Source organism: Bufo bufo, chromosome 9 (assembly GCF_905171765.1).
Source record: "Bufo bufo chromosome 9, aBufBuf1.1, whole genome shotgun sequence".
NCBI lineage: Eukaryota > Metazoa > Chordata > Amphibia > Anura > Bufonidae > Bufo > Bufo bufo.
Window position 1 is genome coordinate 34,824,381 of NC_053397.1, and position 21,481 is coordinate 34,845,861.

Here is a 21,481-nt window from a genome sequence, read left to right on the forward strand (position 1 = left end):
GAACTTACTACCCGAGCTACCATATCCTCCATAGCCAGATACCACCGCACACCATTGGATCCCTAGTGACTATAATGGAATCTGGCGGCTTTCTGGTATAAATGCCAGCCTTCTGTCAGCCAAATGTCGCAGCAGTATTTGTCTGGACGAAAGCTGGCAAGCCGGTAGATCCCATTGCAGTCAATTGGGATCTAGTGGTGTCCGGCTGTATCCAGCTATGCCAGATCCGGTAACTCCGGTAGTCTGTTCCTTTGCCGGAACAGACTACCAGATTACCTTTACCACAGATATGAACGTAGCCATACACTACTGCACTTGTCACAGGCCAGAAATGGGGCATAGGATGCTGTATATGCTGGAAAAAAAAAAAAAAAAAGACTTGCAATTTTTATTGTCCCAATGCATCTGAAGTGAGAAGGGGAGTAACTTTGCAATATAACATAATTAAACATTTATTACTGTTTAGTTTCTACAGCTCCTATACGGACTTATGCGCCTCCATGGTGGCAACAAATATTGTACGGTCTTAGACCCCATTCACACGACCATGTTACCACTGTGGTCAACAAACTGTGGGTTTGCAAAACACGGGCACTGGCCGTGCAAACTCTGCATTGCGGTGTGGTCCCATTGACTTCAATGGGTCCGCAATCCGCAAGATAAAGCGAAAGATAACACATGTCCTATCTTTTGCGGAGAGGAAGCCCACAGAAACATGTGAAAACGCTTCCATGCCTCTGCATCAGAAGAGATAGGACATGTCCTACCTTTCGCCGTATCTTGAGGATTGGGGACCCATGCGGAGTTCACACGGATGGTGCCAGTGCTGACCTGCGGTTTGTGGTCCGCAACACGGGCACAGTGGCCTTATTCTGCAGTCATATTCCCTTCTAATTGCCGTTAACTTTTTGCTAATTTACCAAACAGACATTAGCATAATGTACAGGACAAATGAAAGCATGTATGACTGCAAGATTAGACTATACAGCGCTTGTTTGTAGTCTGTGACCATGGAGATGTATTGTCTGCGGAGGAGCTGTAGAAAAAAAAAAAAACTTTTTGCAGAGTCCCTTCATTTCTTAAGAGGCACAGACAAGTTGCCAACATTTAGTTGGAAAGGTATCCATTGCCTTTAAGCCTATGCAGAGTACAGTATACAACAATTAATATGCCGGGGAAGCAGGATATTACACAGTTGGATATAAGGAAGCAGCTTGAGTCGCACAGTGTATAGATGTGTCTTATGCAAGTCTAATGCAGGAAATAATGTACAAAAGTTAAAGTGTACCTCCAGTTATAATATGTACAGGTGAATATAAGAAACTGTGTAATATATCTTATTAAAGAATTATGCTTCCTCCTAGGCTTCTCAGGCTGCTTTCTTCCTTCTTCCCTTAATTCAGCCTCTTATATCTATTAGCACTCTTTCTCGGTGTCCAGCCTCACACATAAAAGGTCTATGGAGAGAGGAGGTGATTTATTACCTCACTCTGAACAGTGGTAGAGCCTTATCTTACTAGATATAGTAGAGTCCAAAGTGCTAAGTGTAGCAGAGCTAAGAAACTGCAGTTTGTGTGCCTCTCATCCAGCAGCCCATCCCCAACTCTCTCGATAGATGTCAATGTTAAAAGTAGGAAAGAGCAAAGCAGCCCGATAAAAGCAGACAGAATTATTTCTCTTTAATAAAATATATTACAAAGTTCCTTATATTAACCAGCACTACTCAATTAGGAAAAGTTGTTTTATAACTGAATACGCTTTAAGTAAAAGAAGATGATAAATTCTCGAAAATATGAAGGTCTTTGAACGTTTGATGCTATGAAAAATGGCCTCCCAAAAAGTGAAATGGTACCCATATACAAATTAAGGCAGAATAGGCTACTAAAAAAATAAGCTTTATAACAGAGCATGTAATAGTAAAAATATCTCTTACCTCTTGGTCCAGTTACTTCAACACTAAGAGGGGCAATTCCAGCTTTGCTGGCGTCTACTGTAAACTGCTGTGGAATTTTAGCCCGTACAGCATTTCCAAGTCCGATGCCAGATACTTTCACTTTGCTGGGGTCTACGATATCTTTTACAGGAACCTTGAATGGACTACCTGCAACATGGAAGAGATGGAGCCTCAGAAGGGAGAATTCATATCCCATCTACCACATTCTCTCTCACAGCAAGCAGACCTCAGTAGCAACATACCTCAACCCATAGCTTGTTCCAGAGAGACATTTTTTTATATTTAAAAGGAGTCCGTCAGTAATTTGGACCTTGCTAAAATGCTGACGGCACAAGGCAGGTGCATACATTTAGTGTATTTCATAATCAGGAGTAGTGTGAATATTAACTCTTATTCTGCAAGGTTCTGGTCCTGCAGGTGCCCTGGAGGTGATGCTTCTCCATGCTCTCTGCATTGAGCTTCTTCAAAGCCGCTCTCCTCTGCTCTGAATGACAGCTGTAATGGTCTCCTGGTTGGATGTTAAAGGGGGTCAATCCGAGCAGAGAGGAAGAATTGTGAAGCAGCTCAATGCAGAGAGCACTCTAAAGTGAAGATCTGTAACACCCCAGAGTGGTGTTACCACTTCTGCACCTTGCTACTGTCTTTATTGGTCTAACCTCATGTCATCTTATGCATTTATTCGAGGTCCTCCACACTGTGCATTTCTAATGTTATGTAACTGTTCATGTAATGTGCCTGGTTCACCAGCAGGTGGCAGCAAACCCGGCAGAGCTATACTTAGATAGAATGGAACCTTCCATTCCATTCGAACACCCCTCCCCCTCTGGAGAGAGGTGGGCGAGTCCTACTTCTTGCAGGAAGGGTGGGGCAGAAGTCCTAGTCAGTCTAGTTTACCCCCAGCTAGGGGAAGGGTGTGCAGGGAGGGGCACATCTCTGCTAGACGTGCCCACGCCAGACAGAGCACCCTAAGCTCTGCTGGCCATGGAGGCCAAAGCTTGAAGCCTCAAGAGCCAGTAGGAAAGTTCCCTGGCATAACCTAGAGTCAGACTACAAAGTGAAGTGCAGCATACAGAATAAGCACAACAGTTATACAGCCAGCCTGTCAGTACAGCAGAGTCAGAGAGAAACAGATATAGCAGAGTGGAGTTTGCCTTCCAGTTTCATGCTAAAGCCTGCTGGAAACAAGACAAAGCCTGTAAACTGTTTTGGAGAACGTTTATGCAAAGTAAAGTTGCCATTGAACTAAATCTCAAGGTCTGGACTCCAGTTATTCTTTTATCCCTCAATTATTCCCCCTATTTATTGCTTCGGAGCCAAAGCCTGGGGTCCAGCAGTATCCAGGTAGGAGCACCGTTACACACATAAAGAGACATTTTAGGCCACACTATACCACTCGGTATTCCTACACCTGGGTAGCATTATAGAGGGCCCTAGGGGGAGGCACCCATTGCAGATCCACCTCCTGGACAGGAACAGAATCTGGCAGAATAAAACTTCATATACTCACTACTCCTGATAATAAAAGCTCCACAAAAGGAAGTTGTTCTGCTCTCCCCAGGCCCTACTTAGTGCTGTTAGCAGTTTAGTATGGTCAAAACTGCCAACAGACTCCTTTTAACTCAAAGTTACCTAGACAGGGGACTTAGAGCTCTGTAACTTAAAAGCAAAAGCTCCTCCTTCTATAAATATATATTATCAAATTAGTCATTAAAGATTGTTGCGGTCCTAAAAGTGATATGATGCTAAAGGTGGACATTGGCTTTAAAGTCTATGTACACCTTCAGAGGCATTTTTTTATGATTGCATTTTACTCATTCTAATCATTTTTTTAATTGGTCTTTATTATAAATATTCACCCGTTTTGTCATGAAGGCTTTACTCTCTCGCTGTGTGAATTATACTTTTACTTTCAGATGGTCCTCTAATAAAACTTTTCTGTAAATTACTAAAAGGTCATAAACAATTATTTAAGCCATACTTTTATTAGTAATCTAAGAATAGAGCTGTAATGAATGTTTAGGAGGTCAGAGATAAGGAGTCGTCAGCTGAGCTGCCTGACGGAAAAATACAGAGTCTGCTACTAGAGAATCTCAAGGCTATACGGAGAAAGGGACTAAACATTTTTAATAAAGACCAACTGAAAAAAATATTTTTTACTCAAAATAATCACAATGCAATAATAAAAAAAAAAAAAAAAAAATTGCCCCCAAAATGTGTACATACCCTTTAAAGGCTGTCATATGTAGCTAAAACCCAGGGATGAGGCAGACATACTCTGGAGAGTAGTTTTCTATTAAGACACAGTGTTATTGTAACCCCTTCCACGCCACTAATGCATCCCTTTTGAATTACTATAAAACTGGTAAGACATAATTACACAGTGAGAGGAAAACCACAGACAGGACATGATGCTAGCTCATGCTGTCACCGGTCCATGTACTAATGGAACAGGCTGGATACAAAATTACGGTAATAAATACATGTATCCCATAAAATGTGAGAGTAGCACAGACCACAGAAAGTGCTGTTTATTAGATTTATGAAGCAATGGTCGTAATTTATACATGGAAACAATTATTAACAAGAAAGACTAAGCCAAATAAAGCAAAGGGCAGATGTCACAGTACCTGGAATATGTTCCCCGTCATAGGTGATATTAACGTCGTAGTCTCCAGGAGCATAAGGAATATATTCTACACTGCAGCTTCCATCCTTATTGTCCTTACAAGACATTTTGGATTCTGAGGGACCCTCGACTGTTATTCCGAGACCACCAATTCCAGCGCCTCTGCAACAGACATCGAGCGTGTCATTACTAAACGATCGGTTAACCTCCATATTTAATTCTGGACCCAGCGTCAACCACCAGGTTCATGCAGAGTTTAATGGCCTATTGCTCCATTAGAAGAAGAGTATCATGACAAATATTACATTGTTTTACAATTATGTAATTGGATTAATGAATGTAATACAGACCAAAAACAGGAATATGCAAGTAACTACATAAATAAAATATCTCTTGCTCTTGCTTAATTACTCAGCTTCATCAATAGACCTTAAAGGGGATGCCCACTCCTTTACTATTAATAGCCTATCCAGGTTAGCCTAGCGATATCTGATCAGTGGGGGTCTGACACCCCACACCCCTAGCACAGGAACTACACAGCTCTGTCTGTTGTGCAGTGGACTGAAATGGTTACTGCAGTGCTCCTACCCCTCACTTCAATGGAAACAGGGCTGCAGTAACCAACTCCATCCACTACACAATGGACGATGCTGGAGCTACTACAATATGGCTGATCAGCGGGGGGGGTGGGTTGTCGGATTCCTGCCAATCAGATATTGATGGCCCATCCTGAGGTAAAGCCAACAATAGTAAAAACAGTGGACAACCCCTTTAAAAGGGGTTGTCTAGGAAAACTTTCTTGCTTGACACCTGCATGGAGACACCTGCAAACTAGACAATCATCTGATACCAAGCCACTAATGTGTACAGGTCTTTTTTGTAAGTACCCATGCACAATACTCACTGGCCTTGGCAACCTGCCTGTCCAGAACGCAGTTGCGTCTTTATAAGCCCCAGGTTAGATTGTGCGGGAGAGTATGCATGGACAACCCCTTCAAAGGATGCAAAAACACCTCCAAAAGGAACAATTTGCATGTCTCTGACCACTACCCCGAAAATGACCGATAGGTCACTGCAACAGCCAGTGATTGGCTGCAGTGGTTACATGCCGAGGGGAAGCAGGAAGACGACTAGCGGGGGACCCAGGACGAATTCCATTGGGAGCGGGGGATGGATACGGCTAGTATGACCTCTTAAAATTTAATTGGCTAATCAACCCCTTTAAGAAGGCCTTGCCTAGAAGAATAGGAACAGAAATTAGAGGGATTTTTACAACTGCCCCTTTCCATATAGGTTAATGCATATGAATAACACAGAGCGGTCCCCACTTAGGACCTTAACCACTATATGGCAGAGCAGAGCGTGCGCTACTGAAGTCCTGGCTCGTCCATGTATTTCATGGCTGGCCATTTAATTTTAAGAGGTGGGCAAGTACTACTACATGTAGATATGGTTGGCTGCAGTTTGGCCGGATCACCAAGACATGTCTTCACAAGAAATCCTCTTTAAATGTTATAATACAGACAGATGATAAAATCTCATTATAGAAACAAGTTATGACCCAAGCGGGGTTGTTTTCTGCTGGATCTATGGTTCCCATTATTGTGCCAGAGCCTGGGCCCGCCAGAGGATCTCCGATACACTAGCAGGCCGGTCCACCCCTGGGCGGGAGGACTCATGGCTGACTATTCACCACTACTCCTACATCTACTAGGTTTTTGAGTCAGGTCATTGGTTACTTCTTACCGTGTGATAACAGAAAAGGCATTTGGTTTGTTAGCGAGAGCCTCCTGGAGCCCCGGACCCTCGGCCTTTACACGTGAAGGGAAACATCCTTCCGTCACGCCAACTTTAAATGGACTTTTAGGGACAGGTTCATCGTCATAGGTTACCTTCACCGCGTGGACACCTAGAAAGCAGAATATTGTAGAAGATAGCCAAATGGTGGGCATTCATTTTAAGGAAAATCAGTCAACTGGCGCCAAATAGATTTAAAAAATCTTGTCCTCCACATCCTAATCGTTTTCCTGTTTCGGTTTCTTATTTCATAGACTTATTACTTCAGAAACCACAAAACAGAAGTGGGATTAAACGCGGCGTGGTTTGGGGTTACTGCAATCGGCAGCAAAACAAACAGAAACTACATTTTTTTCTCTATTTGTTCGGTCCTCCGGCAGCTGGTGAGTCATCGGATACTGTGTGTACTGTACACAGGACATTTTTTCTTCATGATGTTAGTTGTCGTGTCTGACACTAAAGGCGGTTTTGCTGCAAATCCATATTTGACCTTTAGATTACAGTAACTGATACACCCGTGTAGTTAGTGCCAGTCATGCATTTCTTGGTGCCTTTTATGGATGCCACTCCTTATGGTAGAGCGTTTTGGGCCTAAAATGACACTGCCAAATCAATAAAGGAATGAATGTTGCTGCATTTTGTGCAGCAGCATTTCCATGGGTTTGGACACCAGTGGTCAGGGGTGCAAGCTCTGGGTGCCCAAGCCACCAGCACGCCCTTTAGAGGGGTATTTTCAGCTCAGTCATTAATGGCAAGGATCAGAATACCCATCATATGCGGCGGCTGGGGTTAACACCAGCGAGAAGTGCTGTGCTAAGCGGTTTCCGTCACTCCCATAGAAACAACGTAGCACAGCGAGTTCGGCTTTTTCCGTTATTCCAGCTGCCACAAGCAGGTGCATTTGATGGGCATTCCAACCATTTACAGTCATGAATGGCGGATATGGCATACCCCTTTAGGTTGAGACCGTTGATGCACTAGGGGAGATTTACTAAGACTGGCTTTAAAAAGTGCACTGGAGTAAGATGCCCTAAGTGACGTGCTCCTCTTAATAAATTTGGTGCATCTTCTGGCTTTCAATGTGCCAGAAACTGAAACCTGCACCATCTAGGACAGGGATCAGCAACCTTCGGCACTCCAGATGCTGTAAAACTAGAACTCCCAGCATGCACACTTACTTGCCTGTTCTTGTAGCTCTCACAGAAATGAAACGAGGATTCTGGGAGTTGTAGTTTCAGAACAGCTGGCGATCCCTGATCTAGGAGCTGGTGTACATTTCAGCCCGATTTTATCAAAATTAGTAGTAAACCAGACAGACCGTGGAGGCACCGCCCTCTTGTAAAGTCCGCGGCTTTTAAAAAGTGCAAATATGGCATGCGCCATAACCTGTGACTTCTCTACGCCACTACTGTGGCGTAAAAATACTGGCAAATCTCCCCCTACGTATTACTGCAGAGGCCGTCTCACTTCAGCAAATGTAGAGAAAGTTAATACAAGGCACTTACTAATGTATTGTGATTGTCCATATTGCCTCCTCTGCTGGCTCGATTCATTTTTCATCACATTATACACTGCTTGTGTCCAGGGGTTACGACCACCCAGCAATCCAGTAGTGGTGGTCATGCTTGCACACTATAGGTGAAAGCGCCAGCCTCTCTGGTATCTGCACTGCAGAGGTGGTCTTAACCCCTGGATATGAGCCGTGTATAATGTGATGGAAAAATCAATCCAGCCAGCAAAGGAGGCAATATGGACAATCACAATACATTAGTATTTGCCTTGTATTAACTTTGTCTACATAATAAATGCCGCTTGTTGTGAGACAACCCCTTTAAGCTGAGAAGCCTCATGAGCTGGAGGTTGCTTCTAATCTTGTGAAATTTCAGACTCTATAGTGCTGGATCAGAGGCCAGATGAAGAAGTTTTACTGTACTTGAAAAACATATGCATTGGGAATCCTGGACCCCACAAAACATGGCCTGGTCTCAAACACAATATCAGATACATTTATATGAACAGAGGCATGACTTAAGCTCCTGGGCCAAAGTGCAATAAAAAAAAAATCTATCCAGTTCGCCAACCTGCTGCTAATGATTGTTCCTATGACATTGACGGTCTTAAAACCATGGTAATCATGCCGCATTTTACCTTTTTCAAAAGGCGTGTACTCCACCTCATAAGTCCCATCACCCTTATCTGTGACCTCGCAATCTGTGGAGGCTCCAGATGGATTTGAGATCTTGGTCTTGATGTGATTCCCCCCGGTTCGAGTCAGAGATCGGGCATCCACAGTAAAATTGGTTGTAGCTTCTCTAAATATGCCTGTGCAATGAGATATGTTCATAGAATATGGTTAGATCCTCCAAATTTGTTCCAAGATTAAATGTTGCATCAGAACAGCACATTACATTGTTTCTTACCCTCTCCTTCCACTCCAGGTCCAAACACTTTGATTTTACTGGTATCCACTGATGGGTCAATCTTAACCCTAGCTGGAAACTTTGGCACTTGTTCTCCTCCATACTTCATGGACAATGTATACATGCCAGCAAACATTGGAACGTAGGTGATGCTATGGGTTTCATCGCTGTTATCCTGAATGTAGACCTCAGCTTTGGAGCCAGAATCAGACACTGCTTCCATCGTGAGTACTCCGGGACCTGCTTGTGAACAGTCCACGTGAATCAAGCCAGCCTCCCCTACTTTACCGTGGTCTAACCCAGGACCAGTTGCAATTACTTTAGTATGATCAAAGGGCATTTCGATGTCGGCCTGGAATGGAGACCCTGGGATATGAGTCTCCTCAAAGAGAATGTTCACAAAGTATTCTCCAGGTGTCGTTGGCAGATATGAAACTGAGCAGGTACCATCACAATTATCAGAACATTCAATTTTGGCTTCACAAGGTCCTTCAACAGTTAAGCCCAGACCTCCAGTCCCTGCTCCTTTAGTATCAATTGTAAATTCAGCTGGTTTTCCAACAAGGCCTCCTTTCAAGCCTGGTCCATACGCTTTCACCTATGGGATTCAAAAATGACTTATGGGTGATCACACATATAAAAATAATATCTGCTAGTCAACAAACAGGCTAAAGGTAGCACAATTGTCTGTGGACTAGCATATGTGCCAAGTTGGATGTACAAATATGGTACCTTTATAAAATTCCAGGTTACCTTTGTGGGATCAGGAGGTAAGGTGGCTTCCACACTGTATGGACTTCCAGGTACTGGGTTTCCATCGTAGTTTACCTCCACATTGTACACACCTTCTTCCTTGGGGATATACTTTACAGAGCTGCATTCCTTGCCGGTAACAGGCTCCACCAAACAAGGGACATGTTTCTTGCTGGCACTCGTAATTTTCACATCCACTTTACCTTGGCCACCAGCACCCTTAGTGTCCACGTTAAATTCCTGGTCCTTACCAACTTCCACCCCTGAAGACAGAAAGCCAAAGCGCCTTTAACAGGGTAATAACCCAATATATGCAAATAATATGATACAGGAACCGAGCGTACATGAATTATCATTATACGATTTACTTACTACTGTCTAGTCCATTGATCTTTATCTTACTCAGGTCCAGAGGAGCAGCAACCCCAACAGAGAATGGGCTTTTAGGAATAGGGTCTCCTCCATAATGTACATCTATTTTCATCTTGCCCTAGAAAACAAAGATTTTGTTTAAAAATATTTTTTTCTACCAAGTGTAAATTTAACAAATAGGGAGACAACGTAGGCAAAGGGATTGTATGAAAGAGGGTAAAAGTCTATTTGGTTCCATAATAATATACGGTACTACAAGTTACATACGTAACAGGAAATTTCCCTGTAGGTTTTATGGACAATCCGCCTCTGGCCACACTTCTAGGTCTCCCACCGCTAAGAAACAAAAAGTTTCAAAGCTCCCTCCTTCTTCCTCCCTGCACAACCACGGTGAGAAGAAGTTTGAATGCAGTGGCAGGGCGAAGGCTTGACCTCCGCTCTAGCAAATGTCTATGGGACTGACGGAAATGAGCCCAGTACAGCACTATCTCCATCAGTCTCACAGACTTTGAATGAAGTGGCAATCGACCACCGCTCCATTCCAACTTCAGTGCAGTGAGGAGGAACAGGGAATTCGAGATCCCTGTTCTTGTGATTGGTGGGTGTCCCAGTGATGAGACCCCCTGTGGATAAGTGATACAATGTCCATTGTGCGTAAACCCCTTTAAAAAGGTAGACCTCAAAATCTATTGTAAATATAATTTTTTGGATTAGGAGTTCACTGCACAACTTTTACCAGCACAACTAAGAAGCTGTAAAATTGTCTTCAAATTTCTTACTTCCACAAGTGTTTAGAGTGGACTCTTCAGAAGGTAATTCTGTTTCTGGTCCGAACAAACAAACATTTTAAGAACAACCATGGTGTTTATTTTCAGAATCACATCAGCCAGGCTCGTAGACTACAGCAGCCCACAAACTGGATTTCTTAGAGTCCTTTTTGGCACATGCACAACACAGAGAGCTTGTTTTGTACGCCTTGGCGCACGTGCTGCATGTTCTATGAATGTCCTCATGGCTGCCAAGGAGCTGGAATATATACACAGCTCAATTGTAACTTGCCAGAGACATTTTCCAGTCATCGTTTTCGAGCTAAATGTGTTACGTATAAAAAAAGAAAAAGGAGCAGACACCTCTCTAATTGAGTTCTAATTAAGAGGAACGCTGAACTGTGAGATTAGATTGTCTCCACATCAGGAGTTATTAAAGAGAATCAGGACATTAACTCCACCATGGGGTTATCTACAGTATATGATTTTGATATAGTCGTTTAGGGGGTTTATGCTACAAACTTGTATCTTTATAAGACACTTTAGAGAGCATACGCCTTGTACTGGATTAGTCTATTAGCTTGTAATTCTCAGAACACATTCGTTAATTATATCTCACTATTTCATTCATTCTAGGGGTTCAAGGTTTAGGGGTGGCATTGTGGCTTCTGCTTGACTGCTCGTCCACATTTCGTAATTTTAAATATTCAAATTATGTCACTCATACCAACCCTTTAATTTTCCAATTAGGACCTACTAAACTCTAGCCAGAACATTAAAGATACAGAACAGGTATAAATGTCAAAAACTGAAAGAGTATACACTGGGGTTAATGGCTGTATATACTACAAAGGGCCAAAGATGAAGCAGCTTGGGAATAGCAACCATAATAGACCGGAAAAGTTTATGATTTAAAAAAATTACCTTGAAAAAAAATCTCCCTTTAAGTATATAATGGCTGTAGTAGTAGCGATCTTGACATCAATGTCTTAAGGTGCTCATACACATTAGTCTAGAGGTGATCAAAACAATTTTAACCAAACCAAACTTTCTTTGGGGGGTGAAATTTAAGAACAACCGTTTTAGTCACCTAATGACAGACCACCTGGGGCAGCCTGGCCAAAGACTCTACAGAGAAATTTCCCGGTGGGCAAAAGTCCAGGGTGTTGGAAAATCCCTCCTCTCTACCACTGGCTGGGTACACAATGAGCTCTCCGTGTGAATCAGGTACTCATGTAACCAGCCAGCGACCGACGTGTCCTCCTGAATTCAACTGCTATGGCCTGCACCTCACCTCCTGAGCCCCCTGCTCCATATCTTAATCAGATACAACTGGAGAAGGAGGACAGAAATTGGCAGCTATATGATGAAGTGGAGAACCGCACTCTGTTCGATAGGTTCTGGTGCCACTCAAGGGCTGAAATCAGCCAATGTACATATAGTGAAATTGAGGCACACAGATTTTCAGTGTTATAATTTAAAGTGTTTATTTTCACAGTGGTTTCCTCCAGTTGCCCAATATTTGTTTCCAAGCTACAAACAGAATATCTAGACCGGACGTTTCGGTCAGATTAGACCTTCATCAGCGGTCACATGTTTATCTGCAATAATATACAATAAAGGAAATGAGCTCATTTTCTTTATTGTATATTATTGCAGATAAACATGTGACCGCTGATGAAGGTCTAATGTGACCGAAACGTCCGGTCTAGATATTCTGTTTGTACCTTGGAAACAAATATTGGGCAACTGGATGAAACCACTGTGAAAATAAACACTTTAAATTATAACACTGAAAAAATCTGTGTGCCTCAATTTCACTATAACAAAATGGCAGCTAATGATGGCCACCACAGAGGGACAGCTTCTGGGGTATTATATTGTGCTGCACTGTGTTGTTGCTGGGATGGTATTTTGTACTATGGTATTGCTGAACACAGCTACTTGTGTTACCCTGTCTTCTGTCAATTTGGATCCGTCTACAACATCAGTTTTTTTTTTCTTCCAGGGCCACTTTAAAAAGTTTCCAGTCTGCCCCTGCAGACGACCATCTTCTAAAAGGAGTCAGCCATGTTTAATATTCGTGTCCGAAGAAAGATCTTTAGCTCAAAGAAGGATCATTCATTGACAAAAAATAAATAAAAAATAATAATAATAATAATAATAATCTTTCTTCGAAAGAACATTCCCAGAAAGATATTTTGCCCATCATCTGGTTTCATTGAACATGTATGGTCAGCTTTGAAAACTATAATGGCCAATAAGGACTAAATGGAGCACGGCCCTGTCTGTGAAATGAACGTTCACTAGATGTTTGTTTGTTCAACCATCAACCAAGTTCTATCTAATGTGTATGGCCACCTTTAGATTCCCTTAATTCTAATAAATTAGAAGAATTCCTTAATTGGGCTATAAAGAAAAGTTATTCAATGAAGCCCACAGCCCTAAAAACTTCAAGGACCATTTCTGTCATCTTTAATGAGCAATCTCTAAGGTACATTGTGCCCATCATAACCATTCTTACTTAAAGGCAACCCGTCAGCTTTTTTAACCCCCCAATGTTTCTAAACAGGTCATATTATACATCAGATCTAACCAAATTACAGAAACCACTTGATAAAACTCTGCATGCTATAAGTAAATTATCATAAAATAGCCCTCTGGGCAGTGTCCAGATCAGAAACAGTCATGGGTCAGCACTCCACCACCGCCCCTTATGAGTTGATTGATAGCTCCCTGGCTGCTGAATGTCACCAGCAGCCTCCAGCCAGGAGGAACAGGGGTGGAGTGCTGACCCATAACGGTCCCGGAAATTTCCTTTACATGTATTGTGCAAAGCTCTGAAATTTGTAATAAAGCATTATGGCAAATAGGGGCCAAATAAAAAAAGACGACAGGTTACCATTAAACTAAATTTAGGCCCAGGGCCGGCGTCAGCACCCGGCACAGCCGGGTAAGTGTCGGGGCCCACTGCTCCTGGGGGGGCCCACTGTGCTTGCTCACTCCTGCAGCTGTGTCCTGGTCTTCATTAAACTGCCTGTTCTGAATTCTAGGGCAGCTTACCCCAGCAATGCAGACAATTTTCGCCATGTGCACTGCTGGGGTGGGCAACCCCAGGACTCAGAACAAGGTAGATGGAGTTTCCTACTGGGCTAAAGGACCTTCGTGATGTCATCCGCCCATGTGACCAGTGGGGGAGGAGCAGAGAGCTGTGTTCCTGTAGGGACAGGAGCCTGGCTGGAATGTGGTGAGGCCTAGCTCTGTATGTCCGTCCGTGTATCTCTCCCTGTGTGTCCGTCCGTGTGTCTCTCCCTGTGTGTCCGTCCGTGTGTCTCTCCCTGTGTGTCCGTCCGTGTGTCTCTCTCCCTGTGTGTCCGTCCGTGTGTCTCTCTCCCTGTGTGTCCGTCCGCGTGTCTCTCTCCCTGTGTGTCCGTCCGCGTGTCTCTCTCCCTGTGTGTCCGTCCGCGTGTCTCTCTCCCTGTGTGTCCGTCCGCGTGTCTCTCTCCCTGTGTGTCCGTCCGCGTGTCTCTCTCCCTGTGTGTCCGTCTGCGTGTCTCTCTCCCTGTGTGTCCGTCCGTGTGTCTCTCTCCCTGTGTGTCCGTCCGTGTGTCTCTCTCCCTGTGTGTCCGTCCGTGTGTCTCTCTCCCTGTGTGTCCGTCCGTGTGTCTCTCTCCGTGTGTCCGTCCGTCCGTGTGTCTCTCTCCCTGTGTGTCCGTCCGTGTGTCTCTCTCCCTGTGTGTCCGTTCGTGTGTGTGTCTCTCCCTGTGTGTGTGTGCGCGCGCGTCTCTCCCTGTGTGTGCGCGCGTGTGTGTGTGTATCTCCCTGTGTGTGTGCGCGCGCGCGCGTGTGTGTGTGTCTCTCCCTGTGTATGCGTGTGTGTCTCTCCCTGTGTATGCGTCTCTCCCTGTGTGTGCGTGTGTGTGTCTCTCCCTGTGTGTGCGTGTCTCTCCCTGTGTGTGCGTGTGTCTCTCCCTGTGTGTGCATGTGTGTGTCTCTCCCTGTGTGTGCGTGTGTCTCTCCCTGTGTGTGTCTCTCCCTGTGTGTGTCTCTCCCTGTGTGTGCGTGTGTGTGTCTCTCCCTGTGTGTGCGTGTCTCTCCCTGTGTGTGCATGTGTGTGTCTCTCCCTGTGTGTGCGTGTGTCTCTCCCTGTGTGTGTCTCTCCCTGTGTGTGTCTCTCCCTGTGTGTGCGTGTGTGTGTCTCTCCCTGTGTGCGCGTGTGTGTGTCTCCCTGTGTGTGTCTCTCCCTGTGTGTGTCTCTCCCTGTGTGTGTCTCTCCCTGTGTGTGCGTGTGTGTGTCTCTCCCTGTGTGCGCGTGTGTGTGTCTCCCTGTGTGCGCGTGTGTGTGTCTCTCCCTGTGTGCGCGTGTGTGTGTCTCTCCCTGTGTGTGCGCGTGTGTGTGTCTCTCCCTGTGTGTGCGCGAGTGTGTCTCTCCCTGTGTGTCACCATCACCATGCCCACAGTGTTCCTATGTCTTGACGCAGCTGCATCAGGACGTTCTATACGGTGCAAGAAGAAGATGGAAGAGGAGGCAGGGCCGCCAGCATGGAGTCCGTGGGAGGCACACTAAGGGCGTAGGTAACACTACCACATGATCTACACTAGTGTTATCTGTGGTTTTACATAGGACTGCAGGTAACACTAACACATTATTAGCACTAGTGTCATCTGTGGTTTTACATAGGACTGCAGGTAACACTATTACATTTTCTGTACTCAGATAGCTCTGTGTTATCTGTGCTATTACATAGGACTGCAGGTGATATCTACTATATTATCTGTACTCAGAGAGTGATCACTGTGTAAGGGGGCCCACTGAGACTTTATCTCCCAAGGGACAACATGGAGCCGGCCCTGTTTAGGCCTCAATTTATGTACCAGTTATACAGGAATCTATAAATGGTCTCACAAAAATCTAGAAGGAGAATTCAAGTTTAGAAATGCTTTTTGATGTTCTTTCACCGAGAAGATTGATCACGTGTGACACACACACACGTTCCTCTTACAGAGCGGTCAGAGACTCTTGTACGTGGTCACATGAGGCTCTCATTAAGACCAGTCACACTACAAGCAGTAATCTTCAGATATTCTGCTTTGTTTATCCTTAAAGTTCAAGTACAGAAATAAATTATTATAATAATATTTAAAAAAAGGAAACTTTCAAATAAATATTCAAAGTTCAGATGAGAAAAACCAAATGGTTACATAAGCTTTACGCTGCACAACCTACCGTGACTCCTGGGACAAAAATGTGTCCCTAATTGACAGTAGTTTATTTTTTTTATTATTATCATTACTATTACTTTAAGGGGTTTTCACATAAAGATAAACCCTGCCATACAATGGTATATGGACTTAACCCCTTCCTGAACGGACAATTTTCCTTTTCTTTTTTTTTTTTTTTTTTTCAGTCCCTGTCTTTCTGGAGCCACAACCTTTTTTCTTTTTCCCATCCACACGGTCGTATGAGGGCTTGTTTTTTTGAGGGACAAGTTTATTTATTATTGCATGTAGTGGGAGCTGGAAAAAAAAATTACTTCTGCCAACGTTTTATGGGTTTTATTTTTACGGCGTTCCCTATACGGAGAAAACTTACCTGTTACCTTCATTCTCCGAGTCAGCATGATATATCTATCTCTATATTATTATTTTTTCTTGTGTTTTAATATTGAAAAAAAATAAAAAACGTATTTTTTATAGTTCTGTCCACAGAGTTGGATGAGGGCTCATTGTTTGCGCCCTCATATTAAATTTTTTTTGGGGGGTGAAGCAATCTGCCATTTAGATTTTTTATTCTATTACGGCTTTCAACTGTATGGGATAAATACATTTATATTTTAACAGAAAGAGCATGTTGGGATGCGGCGGTGCAAATGATCTTTTTTCCCCACCTACATTATGTTCGGAGACCTGAACATGTGATCCTTCGATCTCTTTTCCATAGACTGCAGTGAATTACCATTGTAGACTATGGGAGATTCGCCATGTCCCTGTGGAGCCCTGCCACAGGCAGAGTTCCATAGGACCATAGCGATGTTAAGCCTTGGAGCCTTTAGAAGATTTGAGGCGACCACCCTCGACCTTAGAGGAGCCACGGATGTGTGAATATACACATTAAAATTAATGGGTATGTGTGCTGTTTGTGGAAAACACGTAAGCACATGTCCGTGAGTCACAGGGTCATTGTCAAAACACAAATAACTGCACATTCTCTACAAAAACTTTTCTAACGAATTCTTCCAGGAATACGATGGCTTCATAAGCGCACCGCTCATTTTGTGACTACCTGTTGGACTGGAGTGTATCGGACGGTGTGGGAGTAATCACAGTTATCGATCACTTCAAAGTCTTTCACGGCGTCTCCTGCGGAGGGTCCACTGAACTTGACATCAACAGGGGCTTTTCCAGCTCCTTTGGTAAAGACGGTGAAGTGCGTGGGTTTTCCATTTTCAACACCTTAACAAATAAACGTATATACAGTGTAAGATGAGCGATAAGTACAGTGTGTAACACAATCAGATAGAATATCAAGAGATGTGTCTGGTATTGCAGCTCAGCCCCATTTACCTGAATTTTGCAATACCAAACTCAGCCCATGGACAAGAATGGCGCTGTAAGGAATCTAAAAAAAATCTCAATTCATGATCTGGTCGCCTAGGTTTATCAGCTGATAATTTTGCCCAATATTTAAAGGGGTTGTCCACCCTATACCAAGTGATGACTTTTTTTTCAGGCTATATAGCTGATCGGTGAGGATCCAACACCCCGCTGATCAGCTGTTTGGGTGTATCTCCACAGTCAACCTGTAGTGAAGGGAGGTCATTACTAAAGCACGGCTTCCACTGACTACAATGAGTGCGGTGCTGTAGCAACCAGCTCCTGCCAATCAGCTGGTGATTGCATATCCTGAGGATAGGCCACCACTTAGTAAAGGCTGGACTACCCCTTTAAATGGTGAAATTTTTCATCACATATACATACCAGATTTATTCAGCCCAGGACCTTCAGCCTTCACTTTGCTGGCATCGTGTGAGGGCTCAACTTTGATTCTGAATGGGCTGAATGGGATTTCCTATGGGGGGGAAAAAGCACAGAAAAATAATAAATTGCTATGATTTTTTCCACTGATAAAAAGCAAAATTTTTTACATTAAAGAGTCTTTTTCCCTTAAAAACAGGCCATCATATCAGTCCTTTATGTCATTCTCTTGTCCAACTATCTTGGTTCTATCTGACTGTGGGAAACTGGACAATACACCTCTAAATGCAAATCTAAGTAGTAGAAAAAGTAGAAGAAATAGGACCATTGGTCGTCTTCTGTTTTTAACAATTTGATGAAAACCGACTCAAGGACTTGAGGCGGAAGGGGTTGAGGTCACATGAATATTGAGAATTATAAATCTCTGCCTATAAAAGAACATCTGCTTTAGCTTTGCACACACTGTCTTTTTTAGTAAATAACTATTTCACATGACATAACAAATTCTGGAGCATTTATTCTATGTTGTGCCATTCCCCTATTATTCCTACTAGAAGTTTATAAGGACCTTTTCTGAAGACCCCCCAGCGTGGCCAGACCAGCAGTGGGATACCTACTTACCACCATTGGGTTCTGGCTCCGCCGCAGTTCCTGGGTCTCCCCACATCAGCATCCAGTGTAAGAAGGGTTAAGTGGCCACTGCAGCCAATGACTGGCCACAGCGGCCACGGGAGCTGCGTCAAATCAGATGCTGACACATGGGGAGATCCAGTTGCTGCAGAAGAGCAAAGAAGCCGAAACCCAGAGGAGGGGATGATGTACCGTAGGTATGATTCACAATGTGTCAGGCGATGCTGGGGAGGGGGGTGTCTGCAGAAAAGGTCCCCAGCAGTAAACAACTCCTTTAAGAATAAATTGAAGAAACTGGGTTTTACCATTTAGGGGTGTGCCCCATACAGAGTCTGAAACTGTGCAGCGACAGACCGGTTTTACTAGAGGAATAGTAACCGTTGTCAATTCATTCATACATTTATAGTAGGAATAATAGAGGAATGGCACGACATACAGTTATATGAATAGATGCTCCAGAATTGGTATTTCACGGTTAATGCAATTAGTTACTAAAAAAGACATGTCAGGAGAGGTGACAATAAGAAAGCAAGTTGGAGTGATCTGTTCTAATGTCTACAAATATTACCCACCCAGCATTAATTGCTGTATTAAATAAACAGTGTGTCTGCTCTACTTTTTATTAGACGATAAAAGTTTAAAAATATTCCTCAATATTTGTGACCGGCCAAGATACATTCAGCTTTTCTTTCTAAGAAACCTTCAAAGAAGCAGCAATATTGTTCTTGGCTTTTGAGGAACCTGAAACAGTTTTTCAGCTCAAAATGACATAATCTTGTTGAGCTCGTGTAAGTTCCATAGCGTCACCCAGCACTCACCTCTCCAGCAAACAGAACCTTAATGGTGTACCGCCCAGCGCCAGGGGGCATGTACTTGACAGTAAAGGTGTCATTGGCGTTGGGGATGATATCAAAATCAATGTCCTCTTCTTCATCACTGATCACACGGGCATCGCATTTGATTCCGACGCTTACGTCACCTGGAAAAACATACATGTCCTCAGCTGCCTTACGTGTCAGTGTGAAGTTCATGCAAGTGAGCATAAACGTGGTGGAAGACAGACGGAGAATTAGGTAAAAGATCGCTACGTGTAAAAGTGAATGACCCATTTCAGGAGGCACATTACTAATCCAGTGAAACCTCTCCAAAAGATGCCATCTTTCTGATGACCACTCCTGATCTAGGCCAAAAAAATTTATGACAGATTTAAAGGCTATAGACACCTTTTGGGGCAATTTTTTTCATGATTGGATTTTACTCATTTTGGGCTAAAAATCAATTTTTCAATTGGTCTTTATTAAATTTTTTAAAGTGTTCAGTTTTAGCCTAGCTGAGAGCTTTCACTTTCACCAACATCCGACGGCTATGTATAACCCTCTGAGCTACTAACGGTGTAGAAGAAAAGACCGGCACTCACTTGTTGCAGAATAAATGCTTCTTTTGTACAACTTGTCCTTATGTGAAATGAAAAAGAAGCATTTAAGTGAGTGCCGATCCTTTCTTCTACATTGTGTACAGGACGCCGTCCCTTGACACGTGCATCACGCCATCCAGACACAAAGCGGACCGAGAATCCACTGCCTGAACTACAGCTCATAAACGCTTATTTAGGCCATATTCTTATCTGTAAAATGAGATGTGAGCTATAATGAGTGTTTCTGTGCTCTCAGGAGATCAGAGATAAGCTTCACAGGAGCCGTCAGCTGAGTTCCCTGTCAGGACACAGTGTAAACACAGAGTCTGCTAATAGAGAATCTCAACCCTGTACAGAGAAAGGGGCTGACATTTAATAAAGATTAATTGAAAAAATATATATTTTTAGCTCAAAATGGGTACATTGCAATAATTAAAAATAAAAAATTAAATGCCCCAAACGTGTCCATAGCCTTTAAATGTTTATATATCCTATGTCCATTGGCCTCTTCTTTATAAGGCCCACTCCTCTGAAAGACCATTTTTATTCTCCATTTTTAAAAAGTTTCATTGTAAATGAGAAGCACTTTACTTACACTCTTCACCAGCAGCATCCACTACTCAGGAGACTAATAGGAAACATTCATGATAAGGAGAGGTGAAAAATACTAAAGATAAACAATGTAAGTCTCTGTTCACACTTGAACTTTTATGACTTATAATGGGGTCTGTTGGTTTGCACCACATTGTGCTATTCTTCTGTCAAATATAACAGAGCCTCCAATGCAAGTTTGATCAGAGACATAATATTTCCACAAGCAACATGACTGGAGAGGGAAATTATAACTACTACATTAGGTCAAAAGTAAATCCATTACCCTCTCCAGCCTCCGTACAGTCCACCGTAAAGTGTGTTGGTTCATTTGCCTTCAGACCAGTCTTCTCCACACCTGGGCCAAAAACTTTCACATTTTGTGGGTGACTACCTTGACCAATATTCACCTAGTGAACAAACAGAAGGGTCAACCCAATCCCCATTTAAAGGGTTTGTCCAGATTACAAATTCCACTTACATTTACCCTATTAAGAGTTAAATTGTAACTAAATATATAAATAAACTTTACTAAAACCTACTATAAATGAGATTAAATAGATTTTTCTAAATGTAAGTTTTTAATTTGTTTTGTTTTTTTAACTTTTCCTAGAGAAAAGTTTTAAATTAGAGGGGCAATGGTGTAAAAGTAATATCAGGAAGTATTACTTTACTGAGAGAGTAGTGGATGTATGGAATAGCCTTCCTGCAGAAGTGGTAGCTGCAAATACAGTGAAGGGGTTTAAGCATGCATGGGATAGGCATAAGGCCATCCTTCATATAAGATAGGGCCAGGGGCTATCCATAGTACTCAGATATATTGGGCAGACTAGATGGGCCACATGGTTCTTATCTGCCGACACATTCTATGTTTCTAGAAATAGGCACCTGATGTTCAGGCCCTTACTGCACTTTAGAATCTGTACTCCCGAAAACTGCCGTGTATTGGAGTATGGACTCCCCTGTGGCAGCAATGAGTGCTGTACAGGCGTGGAGCACTGCTGCTCCTGCCTGTACAGTCGCTGCTCCGCTGAAGCCTGGCGAACATGGGATATTAGATACACAAAAAAAAGGAATTAGTGGAGAGCCAAGTGTTGAGGAGAAAATAGGAAAAAAGTAACCACTACATGTGGCTAATAAAAGCCTGCAAGGCCCTCCTAAGGGCTGTTTCACACGAGCGAG

General features: G+C 43.2%; 1 protein-coding gene across 4 annotated transcripts in view; it reads right to left on the reverse strand.

Annotated features, from left to right (window-relative positions):
* The window catches only part of FLNB (filamin B), a 216,715-nt gene that overhangs the window by 46,792 nt on the left and 148,442 nt on the right, over nucleotides 1-21,481 (reverse strand). For all 4 annotated transcript variants that reach the window (XM_040406836.1, XM_040406835.1, XM_040406834.1 and 1 more), the window contains exons 15-25: nucleotides 20,586-20,709; nucleotides 19,113-19,273; nucleotides 17,668-17,758; nucleotides 16,973-17,142; nucleotides 9,923-10,040; nucleotides 9,551-9,813; nucleotides 8,798-9,395; nucleotides 8,526-8,699; nucleotides 6,327-6,489; nucleotides 4,582-4,742; nucleotides 1,934-2,101 (exon numbers count right to left, since the gene is read on the reverse strand). In XM_040406836.1, coding sequence (XP_040262770.1) covers nucleotides 1,934-2,101; nucleotides 4,582-4,742; nucleotides 6,327-6,489; nucleotides 8,526-8,699; nucleotides 8,798-9,395; nucleotides 9,551-9,813; nucleotides 9,923-10,040; nucleotides 16,973-17,142; nucleotides 17,668-17,758; nucleotides 19,113-19,273; nucleotides 20,586-20,709 — 2,191 coding nt within the window. The remainder of the gene's footprint in view (nucleotides 1-1,933; nucleotides 2,102-4,581; nucleotides 4,743-6,326; nucleotides 6,490-8,525; nucleotides 8,700-8,797; nucleotides 9,396-9,550; nucleotides 9,814-9,922; nucleotides 10,041-16,972; nucleotides 17,143-17,667; nucleotides 17,759-19,112; nucleotides 19,274-20,585; nucleotides 20,710-21,481) is intronic.